This window comes from Myotis davidii, unplaced genomic scaffold (assembly GCF_000327345.1).
Source record: "Myotis davidii unplaced genomic scaffold, ASM32734v1 scaffold575, whole genome shotgun sequence".
NCBI classification, from domain to species: domain Eukaryota; kingdom Metazoa; phylum Chordata; class Mammalia; order Chiroptera; family Vespertilionidae; genus Myotis; species Myotis davidii.
This window is the reverse complement of record NW_006290306.1, coordinates 2,693,732-2,707,151: the sequence shown is the minus strand read 5'-3', so window position 1 is coordinate 2,707,151 and position 13,420 is coordinate 2,693,732. Positions and strand designations below refer to the sequence as shown.

The window sequence follows — 13,420 nt, the reverse complement described above, 5'->3', positions numbered from 1 at the left end:
GAATCTAAAATGGTCCAGGGACCCCAAATCCAGCACCACCCTGGCGTCTGGGGGACTGGGCTACTGTCCCTGCTCCTCTGAATGCCAGGAATCAAGAAAAGAAGATAAAAGTTTTTGCATTCCCTTCTGTAGCTCCACAGCGCTTGGGCAAGCTCTGATTTCCCTAGCGGCTGAAGCAAAGCAACCATCGCTTCTCCCCTCCCTCACTCACCCCTCCCAAACAGGGGCAGGATTAAAGGCATGTGACCTTGAGCCAGACCTTGAGCCTCCAGGCTCCTCCTCAGCTGCACTTGAGGGGCCTCAAGGGGTGATGCTAAAGCCCCGCTCTGACCTTCTGTGGTCTTGATTCTCTCCCCTTCACCCAAGAATTCTGTCCTTGCCTCAAACCTCTCCTCAGGTTTTGATGACCCTGAATATAGAATTCTCCCAATTCTTCCAATTCCAGATGGATAACTGTGACCTGAGAAACCAGACATGGAACCAAGAAAGTGAAGCAGACACAAGACGAGGGGTGTGGTTATAATGAGCTCAAAGCCTGTGCCGGTCTGTGAAGGGGCCTGGTGAGATAAGGTCAGAGCCTCGGGCAGTCAGGGCCCCTCTGGCCGTGGCATCAGTAGTGGTTCCAGGCACGTCTTTGGGTCATGAGGAACCCCCGCCCGCCTTGGGGCTGGGCTCTGACAGGGGCCCAGGTATCAGTCACTGAGATGTCGGGGTCTCTCAGGGTCACCGTGTCGGAGAATCACACGGGCATATGCAGCTCGTTGTACTCATCCTGGCCATCCTCGTCGAAGTTTGGTTCAGCATCTTCAGAGTCCAGCTGCAGGAGGAGCGGAAGGTCAGAAGAGGCAAGGAAGCCAAGGGGTGCCCCCAGTCCCCCAGCTCCTCCTTGGCCAGCAGCCCTCGCTGCTCCCAGGCCTTTCCAAGCCTCACAGTTTGCAGGGACTGTGGCCCCAGATTGAAGCCCTTCCCATCAGCTTAAACCTTCAGGTCACCGCCCCCTCCAGTGACAGCTCCTAATAACAATACCAATGAGAGCAGCTACCAGAGGTGAAGCACGTTCTGGGGGCCGCTCCCAGCTGCGGTATACTTCTGTAGACCACCGTATTTGGGTGGATGATTTGCAAAAAGATGCCCCTTCCTCCAGATGACAAAAATAGGGCTCAGATGGATTTCAGCAGCGTCCCACCCCCACCCGCCCCTCAGCTATGCGCTTCTGTTCAATGTACAGCCTGCACAGCTGTCTGCAGCAGCCTTACGCTTACTTCACACCAAACCATCGTACTCAGTACTTCACCTGGATTAGTGCTTAAGCCTCACAGCAATTGTATAAGGTAGAATCTTCTATTAGCCCTTATATAGATGAAAGTGAGAGTTCAGGTTAGGTTACCTGTGTCAGTCACACAGCTGTCAGGTGGTGCAGCAGAGATTGGAACCCAGGCCCCATCCACACTGACCCTGCCCCAAGCACAGTCCCTTACCGCCTGCAGCTCTCTGTCCTGGAAAATCCGGGGCAGAAGGCAACGCCTCAGAGGCACCGTGAGCAGCAGCAGGAAGGGAAAGGCGAGCGAGGCCGCCGTGGACTTGACCACCCAGAGCAGGGCGATGCAGCCCAGCTGGATGCAGGTGAACAGGTGCATCCGCCACGTCTTCACCTGGGAACAGGCGTCAGGTCTCACCACACTCCCACCCACATCTCGGGAGCTGGCTCCCCAGGTCCCAATATATCTTCATAGTCATCCTATCCTGCCCATGTCCGGCCCAGGGATCCCCTGGACGCCCTTCCCATCACCCAGCTCCCCGCCTCCATGCTTCCTGGCCATACCTTGGTTACATAGGGCTGCTCGGGATGGTGTTTTGCTGGCATGAAGATGAGCAACAGACGCTGGGACAGCTGGATGCCAGACAGCGACGTGACCCCCATGTACAGGAAAATCCCAAAGAGCACGGCCAACGGGATCTGGCGCAGCACAGCCCCCATGACGATGGACAGGCCTGGGGGAGGAGTCACAGACCGACCTGACCCCTCAGACAGCGCTGTGAGGACAGACAGACCTGGTGGGGAGGGGCACGGACCATCTAACTGACCGGCTGGGCCTCATCACCACGCACAAGAGGAGATGGAGCAGGAAAGAGAACCAGGAAAGGGCACGAGGAAAAAGGGCTCATGGGGGTCAGGAAGCAGGGCTGGCAGGCAGGGCAGGGGCTAGACAGGCCACATTTGGAGAGTCAGAAGGGACCTGGCCCCAAGCCCGGATGAGAGAGCTTATTTAAGGCCTTGGGGTCCAAGAAGGCAAGTCTGGGGAGCGGGGCCAGGCCTTGCAAGGTGGGCGCTCTCACCCACGAGGCTGGAGATGAGCACGCCAGTGACCCGCTGCTCCCGCACCTCCTGGATCTGGGGCTTGTCTCCAGGCGCAATGGCGGTGCGCATGACAGTCAGTGCATTGACATGGGTGACTGAGCGGACGGTGGCAGCCGTCAGCCAGGGCAGCCCAAACAACCCACACAGTCCCCCCAGGGAGCCGATCAGAAGCAGGTCCAGGTGGAAGCCGGAGCCTTTGAGCAGCCTCCGTGCCTTCTGGCTGACAATGAGCCTACAGAGAACGAAGGGGGAGTGGGTGGGCCAGCAGCCGGGCCAGGCACACACAGCCGGGTGGGGAGCGGGGTGGGGGCAGAGAAGAGCTCTCCCAGGATCTGCCAGCTTCCTCTTTCAAGTTCCCAAATTAAAGTTCTCACATTTAAGCAAGTCTGAGCTAAATTCCTTACACTGTGGATGTTTAAAATACCATAAAGCCAGATGCCAGATCTCACCACGTTATTGTGACTTAACCAAAATGAGATCATGTGAGCGTCCCCGGGTGAGAGAACATACTGCCAGAGTGTTCTGAGAACTGTCAAGTGCCACCCTGCAAATGCCGGTGGCACCAGACAGATGGCACGGCCAAGCACCATAGGCAAAAAACTGTCTGTCCCCTTGCTGCCAATCCCACCATGCACCCTCATCCGCCCAGGGTCCCCGCCCTCTTACGCAGTGATCTGTGTCTCCATGAAGATCAGGATGAGGACCAGCAGGGCGGGGACAGCAGCTGCCACCATCATCCAGGGCGGGAAAGGACGGGCACTGCCCAGAGGCGGGATGAACCATGTGCGCTTATGGGGGGAGGTCACCGAGAGCCCCGTGGGCACTGTCAGCTTCTGCGAGGCCAGAAGAAAGGCGGGGTTCAGGGGCAGTACCCCCCACGCTAGGAGCCCACGCAGGAGCTGCTCCCGCAAAGCCGTGTGTCCCCAGTACCGGGGCTCCAGGGAATTGGGGTGTGAACAGGTTTGAAGGAAATTATTTTGCATCCTCCAAAGTTGCTGTCCCTACAAGGGTCCGATATAGGGCAGAGACATGACATACCTTCTCCCAGATCCCCAGAGCTGCCAGGAAACCTCGGGGCCACCTGTCATTCTGCCCCAGCCCCATCCCTGCTCCTCCAGGTCTTGCCTACGGGTCACACACAGCCTCAGACCACTGGGTGGCCTCCTTAGTGGGACCACATGGCTGCTTCTGAACCCCAGCTCACCCATCCAGTGTGACCCCAGCAGGTCTCTGCCATTCCACCAGGAAGCTGGGTCCCAGCCCTAATCTAACTGCCGCTCAGGCCCAGGGGTGAGAACCAGCTGCCAGAGAGGTCGGGCTCACTCGCCTGTGTGTAGGTGTCTGTAATGGAGTAATCCACCAGGACCATCACCAGAATGGAGATGGGGATGCCAAAATCCCCGATGATGCGGCGAGCCTTAGGAGAAGGGAGCAGAGGTGGAGGTGAGGGCTGGAGGCTCACAAGGGCTTATTGCTCCTGACCTCTCTTGGGTCTGAGCTGGTTCAGGAAGATCCCCCAACCTGTCTCTTTCAACCCCATGAGTGCCAGCCAGCCCAGGTGGGCACTTCTCTTCTGAGTAGACTTCTCTGAGGCTCTGATGGGCTGGGCCCACATAGACTTGGTTTAGAGCCAGAGGTGACCTGGAGAAAGGGGAAGCCCCGCTCTAGAGGGGGGCCTGGCAGGGACAGCAGAACTAAGAGTCCCCCAGGGGCTCCATGGGCCCCGCTCTGGAAGCCACGTACCTTGCCCCCCAGGAAGCGGCTGTTCCTGAACTTGCGCAGGAAGAAGGCGATGAGGAAGGTCCCAAGCATGAGGATGAGGGACAGCAGGGCCGTGTTGGGCTGGTTCCTCGGGCCTGGTGGCCCCTCAGTGGCAGGCAGAGCACTCCCATTCAGGTCCAGCCTAGGCGCCACTGCCCCCTCAGGGGGGTAGAACGGCAGCAGTGGGTGCTCCGTGAACACCTATGTGGGTTACAAGGCTGCCTTAGTGTTCACCTGGGCAGGTGACCCTGATTTCATCAGCTTCAAGGGAGAAGGCTGTTCCCTCACCTACCTGACCAGGCAACAGTAACACACAACATCCAGCTACGTAAGACACACACACACACACACACACACACACACACACTCTACAAAAGGTGACCCAAGGACACCCAGCCCTTAGCGTTTAGTGACCACTTCACACACCTGTACAGGTAAATCCTGGAGTTCCAACCAATACCCTATGGGTCTGATTCCTTCCCCTTCAGCTCAGACCTACCCCAGAGTGTCCCTGACCCCCCACGCCCACACACAACAGAGCCCCCCTCTTTGAGCCCTCTGCCCCAATCTCCATGCCACCGCCTCCCATGCTCCTTGCCAGGATGCTGCCCACCCACATCTACACCTGCCCTGCCCCCAAACCCTCTCTGGACCCCTACCTTATAGAGTTTGTAGAAGGTCTCATAGATGAAAATGAAAGAAATGAGGAAGGCGAAGATCTCCTGGGTGAAAGGCGAGATGTAGCGGACCAGGAAGCTGCCCTCAGCGGCCACCAGAGCAAGAACAAAGACCACCAGCCAGAGGCCAACCCACACCCGGCCGGTGAGGTACTCCAGGTCATGGGATTGGCAGAACTGGTGGCCAGGAGGGAGGAGTGGTTAGCCACAGCAGTCTTCTATGAATATCAGGGCCCCAGGAGGTAGGGAGTGGGGTGGGGTGAGGGGTAACTCCAAGGGGAGGAGGGGGACCCAGCAGGGACCTGTCACCTGGGCTGAGGGGCCAGGGGAGGAGCAGGTGATCCCAGGGGAGCAGCAGAGCAGGGCTGTCACCTTGAAGAAGGCTTCTTCGAAGACCAGCAGTGGCCCTGAGAAGCCAACCACAAGCAGCGGTTGGGCCCCCAGCAGAGAAAAGAGGATTCCAAGCACGGCCGTGGACACGATCAGCTCAGACACTCCCATCAGCCCTTCGGTCTTCTCCCCTGGGGAGGTCAAGGGTCAGTGGGACAGCCCTACCTGGCTCCTCCCTGGCCCCTCTTCCTTATCTAGCTTAGCCTAACCTGGGGACCCAGCAAGAATGGAGCAGCCCCCGAGAACAGTACATAAGGCCCCCTTACTAACCCCTTACCTCCTGCCCCTTCACCACCAGCTCCCCAAGGTGATCTTCATAGCTCCCCCAAAAGTGAACTCTGAAATCCTCTGACCCAGCAGCTCAGGATGGTCACACTGACAACTATCTCCTCTCACCCATAAGCCCCTAAAGTGATCACTGGGACACCCTGTCCCAGAACCTTGGAGATGACACTGAGCCCCGCCCCTCGGCCTCACCTAGTAGCCCCCCGAAGGTGATGGCAGGGCTGAGGGCAGCGAAGTAGATGAAGAGTACGGCGGCCACACACTGGTAGTGCAGAGCGTCCCGCAGGTCACTGGGGTAGTGCGGGTAGCGGCGCTTCACGTCCCGGACAAGTCCCCCAAACACCGAGCCGGTCCGCCGCAGGGGGTCATCTTCAGGGGTCGCCTCAGAGCCCCCCAATTCCAGCGACAGCCCTGGGGAACAAGGGGGGCTGGAACACAGACCACCCCTCCGCTTGCAGGCCCTCCATCCTTCCCGGCCACGCCCGTGGGCAGAGGCCTGGGTCAGGGGCTGGAAGCTGCAGCCAGGACTCTGGGAGTCAGGACGGAGCTGAGGTCATGGACTTAGCTGTGTTGCGGGGGAGCATGGGGGACTCTGGACCCCAAAGGGTCTGACCTTTCCCAGGAGCCACGTAGCCTCCCCGGGTGGTCATCTCCACTTTGTTCTGCTCTCGCTCCCGCCGCTTCCTCAGCAGCTCCCGCTGGAAGGCGGCCACGGAGCGCAGCAGGTCGCGGCCCTCCACCTCCGACGGGGGGATCACGATGCTGCCGTCCAGGAACTCGCTGATGGCGCTCAGGAGGTCCTGCCGGTCGTCGGCCTGGTAGGCAGCCTCGTGAAACAGCTGGGGGCAGAAAAGCAAGGGCTGATCTGACCCGGGAGGCCCTGGCATGGGGCTTTGGGGAGAGGGGTAAGAACGGACGTTCCGCCACATACGCAGGTCCAGTCCAGTTGTCAAAATTCTGACTCACAGGCCCTGCTGGCTGGCAAGCCACAGCCCTCAGCACTGCCCCTTCCCAGGGCCCTCTATTCCCCTGGGAGCCTCCAGGCTTTCCCACAATCCAACCACTACGGGGTAACACCTGGCACTGCAGAGGCCTCCAAGGCCATTCTGCTTGGACAGTGTCCTGTTGGGAAGGATTTTGAACATCACTCTCCTATCCAAGCCCAGGAGAAGCCACAGCGAAGACCAACAGAGCCAGCCCATTCACATCCAGTCTATGTCACATCCAAAACCTGGAGGTCTGGCTGCTTCTCCCTGTCCCACCTCCCCTCCCACAGCCCCAGCTCAGAGGGCTCCCTTTCTCCCCTCAGCCAACAGCCTCTCCACTCTCCAAAGCGCTGCTCCACCCAGGAGGGCCCCTGCACCCCTGCATCCACGGTATCCTGGGGCAGTGAGAGGGACAGGACCCAGGAGGGCCCGGGGACAGGCCTGGGGCACCCAGCGCACAGGCGGAGGACCAACCTTGTCCGACATGAGGGTAGCGATGGAGCGCCCCAGTTCGTGATAGTCGGTGCTGGTGTGGCGGGGCCCCAGCATCACGAAAAGGAAGCGGACGGGCACGGGGACCTCAAGCACAGACTCCAAGAGCACCGCCTCGTTCAACCGCACAAAGGCTGCTGCCGGCTGCTCCAAGAAAGGCACACAGCCTGGGGAGAGAAGGCCCGGGGTGGGCACAGGGGCGCGGGCAAGGCCGCCCGGAGCGGGAGGCTCAGGAACATCATGTGCAATGGGGCAGGTGTGCACTGAAGAGAGAAACCCCATTCTAAAGGAGACTTATTCATGTATATGTTTGTACATTTACCACCATTTACCAACAGATGGAAATTAAGGGGTGCTTTCCTCTGATTCTCACAAAGGTGCTATATGGCCTAGCATTTGTCCAAGGTTGCCAAAAACGGAGGGACGCAGGCAGAGGACTGGGGAAGAAAGGGCTGGGGATGAGTTGGGAGGGGCAGGTGGGGCCAGGTGGGGATGGGAGAGGCACAGAGCTCAAGACGGTGGACCACAGGGGAGGCACCCATGCCCCTGCCCCTGCTGCTGCCCCCAGCGCCCGTCCCTCCTTACCCACAAGCACCACAGTGGCCTCAGCATCTTCGGGGATCTTCTCCAGCAGCTTCAGGCTTTTCCCCCGGTGACTGTCTCCCCCAGACATATGGAGGGGCTTCTGAGGACGCAGAACTGGAATAGGGCTGGGACCCAGACCGGAGGCCGTGGCAGGCCCTCCCTTCCCTTGCTCCAGCCCTGGATTCTGCCCGCCAACCCCTGGACCTCCCACCCCAGCCAGGGGAAGGACTATGGGTGGTGTGTCCCACATCAGGAGGGTACCAGCCCAGGATCTGGACCCCCCTTCTCCAAGCCCCCCACAATCACCTCAGCCTTCTCTTGTTTAAATGGCTCCCCTGGGTCTGCCACATCATCCCATTTAAACCTCCTGTTTCTCCAGAGTAGGGGTCCCTCGTGGTTTCCCCCTAAAGATCCCCCCACATGCCTCGCACGATGCCAGGCACCCCACCTTCCTGACCCACTCAGTGGCCTCCTTTGAAACTAGAAACCCTCTCAGTCCCCTAACCTAGGGCAGAGTAAGGCGACTGACCTCCTTGGCATCAGGGTCGTGAGGCCAGAGTGGGGCTGGCTCCCCCAGGTCATCGGCCATGGTGGGCACTGCCCCATCAGGGCCATGGCTGGGGGTGGGGTGGTGATTCCCCATGACCGAGTTCACACTGGAGCTGGAAGTGTTTCGGGGAAAGAAGCCACTGTCCTTGTCATCATTGGGGTGGCTGGGGAAAGAGCAAAGCGGGGGAGGCAGTTAGGAGGAGAGGATCTTGGCGATTGAGGTGATGAGGAAGTGAGAAATGGAGGGCCAGGGCCTCTATCCCTCTGCCTCAGTGTAAGAAAGAACTTTCTAACGGGTAGTGCTGCCCAAGGATGGATCAGGAACCAGCTCCCCGTCACCTGGGTGCTCAAGCAGAGGCCCCAGGCCCCACAGGACAGTCTGCTCCCCTAGAGACAGCGGACCCAGGAGGCCCACTCCTGGGCACCCCCTCCCCCGGCACCTGTGCTTTAGTAGCAGGGTGCGCAGGACGCTGGCCCTGTCCTCTGGCCGGATCTGGTCAGACACAATCATGGTCTCCACCACAAGATGCGCGATGCCCGGCAGAGTGGTCTGCTCCAGGTCCAGGAGGGCGGCGCCTGAGGGCACAGTCAGAGGAGGGGACACGGTCCTATCAGACAGGAAAACCCGCCCCAGCGGCCTTGCTCCCCCAGGGCAGGCAAACACACTTGGGGAGCCAAGCACCCCTATACCTGGGCAGATACACTACTCCATGTAGCCATAGCCCAGCCAGAGAGACGGTCGTGAAAATGGAGCACGGAATGAGGGCATGGCCCCTCTTCACCCAGGGAGGGGAGTCTACTATGCCAAGGTGCAGTGCCAGGTACCAGGGGCAGCACCCTACCCCTCAGAGCTGACAGCTGGGCAGGCAGTTGGACCCCACATCCCCAGGATGGCAGCCAGACCGTGCCTGGGCCCAGGACTCCAGGGAGGAGTCCCCGGGAGGTGAGCAGCCTGGCACAGGCTCTGCAGTCTGTGAAGAGGGCATGCAGCCCAGGGCCAGGCCTGCAGGGCCCCTACCATGGGCGATGGTCCTCCTGAGCTCCAGGAGGCTGCGGAAGGAGAGCGAGGCCACGTGGGGCTTCCCCCAGCGCTCTGTCTCCTCCTCCACGTCCTCCTCAAACTTGATCCAGCGCGCCGTCTCCCGCCAGTGGGGCTCCTGGCTGCGGTCCAGCATCAGCTCGTTCAGCTCCACAAACACCTGGGGCAGGCACCAAGGATGAGGGCCTGGGGGCCACCAGATGGGTCCTGGCGCCAGGGCACGGCGGGAAGTGAGGGAACAGGAGGCTCTGGGAGCAGAGGCAAGAGGAAGCTGGTGGCCCACGCCCGGGTCCTGTACCTCATGGGGCCTCCGGTCTAGCTTCTTCTTCTTCTTCTTCCTGCGCAGGATGGGGGCCAGGCCACCGGGGCTGCCCCTCCCGCCCTGTGTTCGGGATGGCTTCTTCACCAGGTGCCGCCGCATGCCAGGGTTGTCTTCCAGCCGGTGGCCTGCGGAGAAGGTGGGCTTGGCAGTCCCAGGGGTCTAGCTCCCGGCCTCAGGATCATGGCCAGCCCCTCTAGCTCCCTGCTCTGCCCAGCCAGTCCACTGGTGGGCGCCACAGTCACCCAGGGGCCATGCCAACAGGACCGCCTTGTCAATGTGGCTACTTCACAGATAGAAGACTGAGGCCCAGAGCGGAGGAAGCACTAGCCCAAAGTCACACAGAGGACCACTAGCCAAGTCACAGTAACAAGGCAGATCCCTACTCAGTGCGCAGCCCCACCATGGCCACCGCCTCTCACTCGGAGTGCCAGCACCCACATGGAGCCGCCAGGCCCCAAGCCCCCAGCACTGTCCCTGAGCCTCTCTCAGCGCCCAGGTCTAACCCCACAGGTCCTCGGCCGGGCAGATTCAGGCAGAGGTTCTCTCCCTTCCTCCCCGCCTGCCCCTTCCAGGCCAGCAGCTGGTGGAAGGTCAGCAGCCCGTTTACTCACCAGCTGGTCCCCCTGCCATGGGGCACAGCTGGTCCCTGGTAGACTCCCACGGGTCACAGTCCTCAAGGTCCCGCACAAACATCTCCAAGTCCTCTGAGGCCAGCGAGTCTCGAGGGCTTTGAGCTGGAGCCCTCCAGGGGCCCAGGCCCTCGGCATCCCAGGGCCCGGAGTTCAGTGCCCCATTGGGCTCCGTGAGCTCCAGCTGGCTCGTCATTCCCCAGACACGGGCTGAGGCCTCAGCCCTGTCCCCCCAGAGCCCCGGCTCTCCTGAGAGATGGGAGTCTGAACAGGAATGGTCTCTGTCCAACCGGAGCCTGAGATGTCCAGGCCTCTCAACTCCAACTCCCAGGTCCCCGGGGCTGCTCCCGGCTGCTTTAAGCCCCAACCCTGGATCTGTAAACACGCCCTCCCTCTGACCCTCCCCATCCCGCCAGCACCACTGCTGCTGCCATCGGATTGTTCCTGTCCCTGTCCTCAGGTCCTGGCAACTTTCCATGACGTATTGAGCTCAAAGCCCTCCTCCCCACCCCCGCCCACACACTGTTCTAAAGGGGAGGAAGGCGGGGTCAGTGGTGCCTCTGGCCTGGGCACAGAGCCCCATGGGTGATGACAGGTGGCACAGAAACCAGGACTGATAAGATGGAAAGAATGTGCCGAGATCACAGCCAGGCCAGGCCAAGGGTAGTGGGTCAGGAGTGAGGAGATGAGCCCTTGATACAGGGAGAAGCAGGGCCTGGCAGAGTGGATCAGACCCAGGGGGCTGGTGTGAGAGGGTGAAGAGTCCGCACTGAGAAGACGAGGGCGCTATATTGATATCTCCAAACACCATGTGGAAGGAGGGCTGCCCTATTCCAGGGGTGACTCCGAGGACAGAATCGGGTCAGAACGGCAGAGGTGTCATGAAAGGAAATCTCAGCTCTGGAAACCGAGGTAGTGAGCTCCCCGTCACTGAGTGGGGGAGAACACAGAGCCTCTCCAAGGTCCCTCACAGGCTGAGTGCTCATGGGAGTGGGCCATGGGGGCTGCCGCAGGGTGTCACTCACTCTTCATGTCGTCCAGGTCCGCAGAGCCCAACATCTGGGCCTCCGCCTCGTCTGTGGGCACCTGCTGCTCTGGGCCACCCACGCTGCCCAGGGCACTGCCTGGGCATAGCCGCTCCCGCAGGTCATAGCTGGCCGATGGGCTCCAGGGCCGGCTCTTCTCTCCTGTGACTCGGGGGGCCCGGGCCCGGGGACTGGGGGAGCTGAGGAGGCAACAGGCAGCCTTAGATGGCAGGGAACCACAGTGGAGATAGACCGGGATCAGGGGTTCCTTGGCCTCCAACTTGGGGCAGGGCCTGGAGTGCCCCCCTGGGCACTAGACACAGGCTCCTCCTGGGCAGAGAAGAAAGTTCACCTCCACCTTCCTGCCCCTGTCATGCTGGTCCCCCTTCCTCCCGATCCCCCTCTTAGCCTCTGACTCTCTCCTCCTTGCCAATCATGCTGACAGACAGGGGCACCCCTCCGTGCCTCCTCGGACCCCCTCCTCTCCTCTCTGGGGTCAGAGGTGGACACACTCCCCAGGATCAGGAAGCAGCTTGGCATCTCCTCTGAGCTGGGCTGGAGGCTAGTACCTGACCGAGTGCTGGGGGCTCTTGTCCGAGCGAGTGTCCCCCGAGGACAAGGGCTTGGTGAAGACAGCCCTCCCGGGGAGGCCGGGACTGTCATCCTCGTCACTTCCAATGGAAAACTGTGGACAAAGCAGACACGTCCTGGGCCCTGCCCCAACGCAGCCGCCGGCCTGGCGAGGCCTCCTCTCTCACTCCGCCCTAAGCAGCCAGCCCTCCCTCCGGGCCAGACCCCTACCTTCGCTTTCTGTGGGGGCCCTGAGGGTGGAGGCTCCACAGGCTCCGCCTCATATTCTCCTTCCTCTTCCTCCTCCTCTTCCTCTTCCTCCTCCACCCCGGCTCCCCCCTCCTCCTGGATGGGAGGGGTCCCCTCAGAGGGAGCAGCAGAGGTTTTCTCCTTCTTCTTCTTCCTCCTGCTTTGCCTGGCAGAGCTGGGGGGCACTCGCCGCAGCTTGTGGGGTGGAGGCAGGCGCACGGAGAGCGGGTGGTGGGTGTGATGGGAGGTGTGCCGGTGAACTGCGGGGGCAGGAGAGCCAGTTGGGACCCCCACAGCAGAGGGGGACCCCACACCACCCTAGGGACACACACCTTATTCTAGCTCAAGGCCTCAAGCAAGGGCACCTTAGTCCTTCCTCCAGAGCCAGACTCCCCCTAACACCTGTGTCCATGTCCTGTCATTGGTGAGGCCTAGTAGAGTGGGGGGCCGGGAGTAACAGAGGGGGGCATGAAAGAAGGGTGGTGGGATGGGAGGACATGATGCAGCAAAGAAGGAAAAGTCCGAGAGCTCAGGATGGGAGATGAGGAGGTGGAGAGAGGAGGGCCAGGGGTGTGGCAGAGCCTTGGGGAAGACAAGGGTCACTAAGGGAGGCCTCTGGCCCATGTCCCTACATCTCCCCTGCGGCTGGGACCGGCTTCCCTGACAGGCGAGCAGGCGATGGGTGAGTGAGCAGGATGACTTAACATGGCATGGTGGCCCAGCACAGCGTCCAGCACAGCGTCCAGCACATGATGGCACTGGGTGGCCAAGCCAGTGTGAGCACGGTGATGGTGGCAATGAGGTGATGGTGGTGAGGGCGGTCACACTAGGGGTCCCCAGGCTACCCACACTCAAAGTCCCGCTCGCTGTAGCTGCGGCTGGGCTTCTCGGGGTCCCAGGCGGGGGGCTTGCTGATGAGATCCCCAAACCTGCTCACAGCCAAGGTCTTGCCCAAGTCATCATCCTCCTCCTCCACGTCTGGACTCAGAGGGGGCTCCTCCAAGGGCACCCGGACCTGTGGGCTCAGACAGCTCACTTAAGGACCCTGGACCCTGGAGCGCCCCACTCCCCCAACTCCAAACCCTGGGTGGAAGCGGGGCGGGGACCAGCAGGCTCCATCTTCTACGGCCTCCGCTTCCAGGACCCCAAGCTGGGACCAGCGCCCCAGCTCCCAAGGCTTGGGGAGGCGGGGCAACAGATCCGAAAAATAGCAAAAGATCCCCCCTCCCCCCGCCCCCGCTTTCTCCATTCCGCCCAAGATGGAGCAGGGGTGTCCCAGGGTCAGCCAGAGGGCGCCCCTCTCCTCCTTGGGGTCTCTCCCTCCTCATCCCCCATCCGGAAGCGTCAGTCACCTGGGGGAGGGGGGAGGCGCCCCCGGGCGGCGGGATCACTCCGTTGGCCATGGCCGGGGAGGCGCTTGGGGGGCTCTCGCTCACTGAGGGACCCGCGACCCGGGTGAGAAGAAGGGGGCGCTGCGGGGACCTAGTGGAGAGTCCTGGGGG

The 13,420-nt window shown here is 61.2% G+C and overlaps 1 protein-coding gene across 3 annotated transcripts; it reads right to left on the bottom strand.

Moving 5' to 3' along the window:
* Nucleotides 1-489: 489 nt before the first annotated feature.
* SLC4A3 (solute carrier family 4 (anion exchanger), member 3) lies at nucleotides 490-13,414 on the bottom strand. 3 transcript variants are annotated; one of them, XR_001513795.1, is made up of 23 exons: nucleotides 13,271-13,414; nucleotides 12,768-12,933; nucleotides 11,901-12,178; nucleotides 11,669-11,784; nucleotides 11,100-11,299; nucleotides 9,422-9,570; nucleotides 9,103-9,283; nucleotides 8,525-8,660; nucleotides 8,065-8,248; nucleotides 7,536-7,635; nucleotides 6,933-7,117; nucleotides 6,086-6,311; nucleotides 5,665-5,883; nucleotides 5,170-5,318; nucleotides 4,780-4,974; nucleotides 4,103-4,321; nucleotides 3,687-3,776; nucleotides 3,026-3,192; nucleotides 2,338-2,591; nucleotides 1,823-1,992; nucleotides 1,479-1,652; nucleotides 1,295-1,350; nucleotides 749-817 (listed from the first exon to the last, which is right to left on the bottom strand). XR_001513795.1 is itself a non-coding variant. In XM_006763383.1 (22 exons), exons 1-22 carry the CDS (start codon nucleotides 13,319-13,321, stop codon nucleotides 740-742), a joined length of 3,687 nt encoding a protein of 1,228 aa, XP_006763446.1. In that variant the 5' UTR covers nucleotides 13,322-13,414; the 3' UTR covers nucleotides 490-739. The 3 variants fall into 3 exon arrangements, 2 of the variants coding, with proteins under 2 accessions (XP_006763446.1, XP_015419147.1); XM_006763383.1 differs by lacking the exon at nucleotides 1,295-1,350 and having other exon boundaries at nucleotides 490-817; XM_015563661.1 differs by lacking the exons at nucleotides 1,295-1,350; nucleotides 11,100-11,299; nucleotides 11,669-11,784; ... (1 more) ...; nucleotides 12,768-12,933; nucleotides 13,271-13,414 and adding an exon at nucleotides 10,057-11,088 and having other exon boundaries at nucleotides 490-817.
* Between the last annotated feature and the right edge of the window lie 6 nt (nucleotides 13,415-13,420).

Bases quoted from the DNA above. Each gene is read 5' to 3' on its own strand.
- SLC4A3 (XM_006763383.1), bottom strand. From the start codon at position 13,321: ATGGCCAACGGAGTGATCCCGCCGCCCGGGGGCGCCTCCCCCCTCCCC. The intron at 12,179-12,767 runs GTGGGTAGCCTG...CTGCCCCCGCAG, and splicing joins CAGCGAGCGGGACTTTGAGT to TTCACCGGCACACCTCCCAT. The intron at 9,571-11,099 runs GTGAGTGACACC...CCTTCTCCGCAG, and splicing joins GGACCTGGACGACATGAAGA to GCCACCGGCTGGAAGACAAC.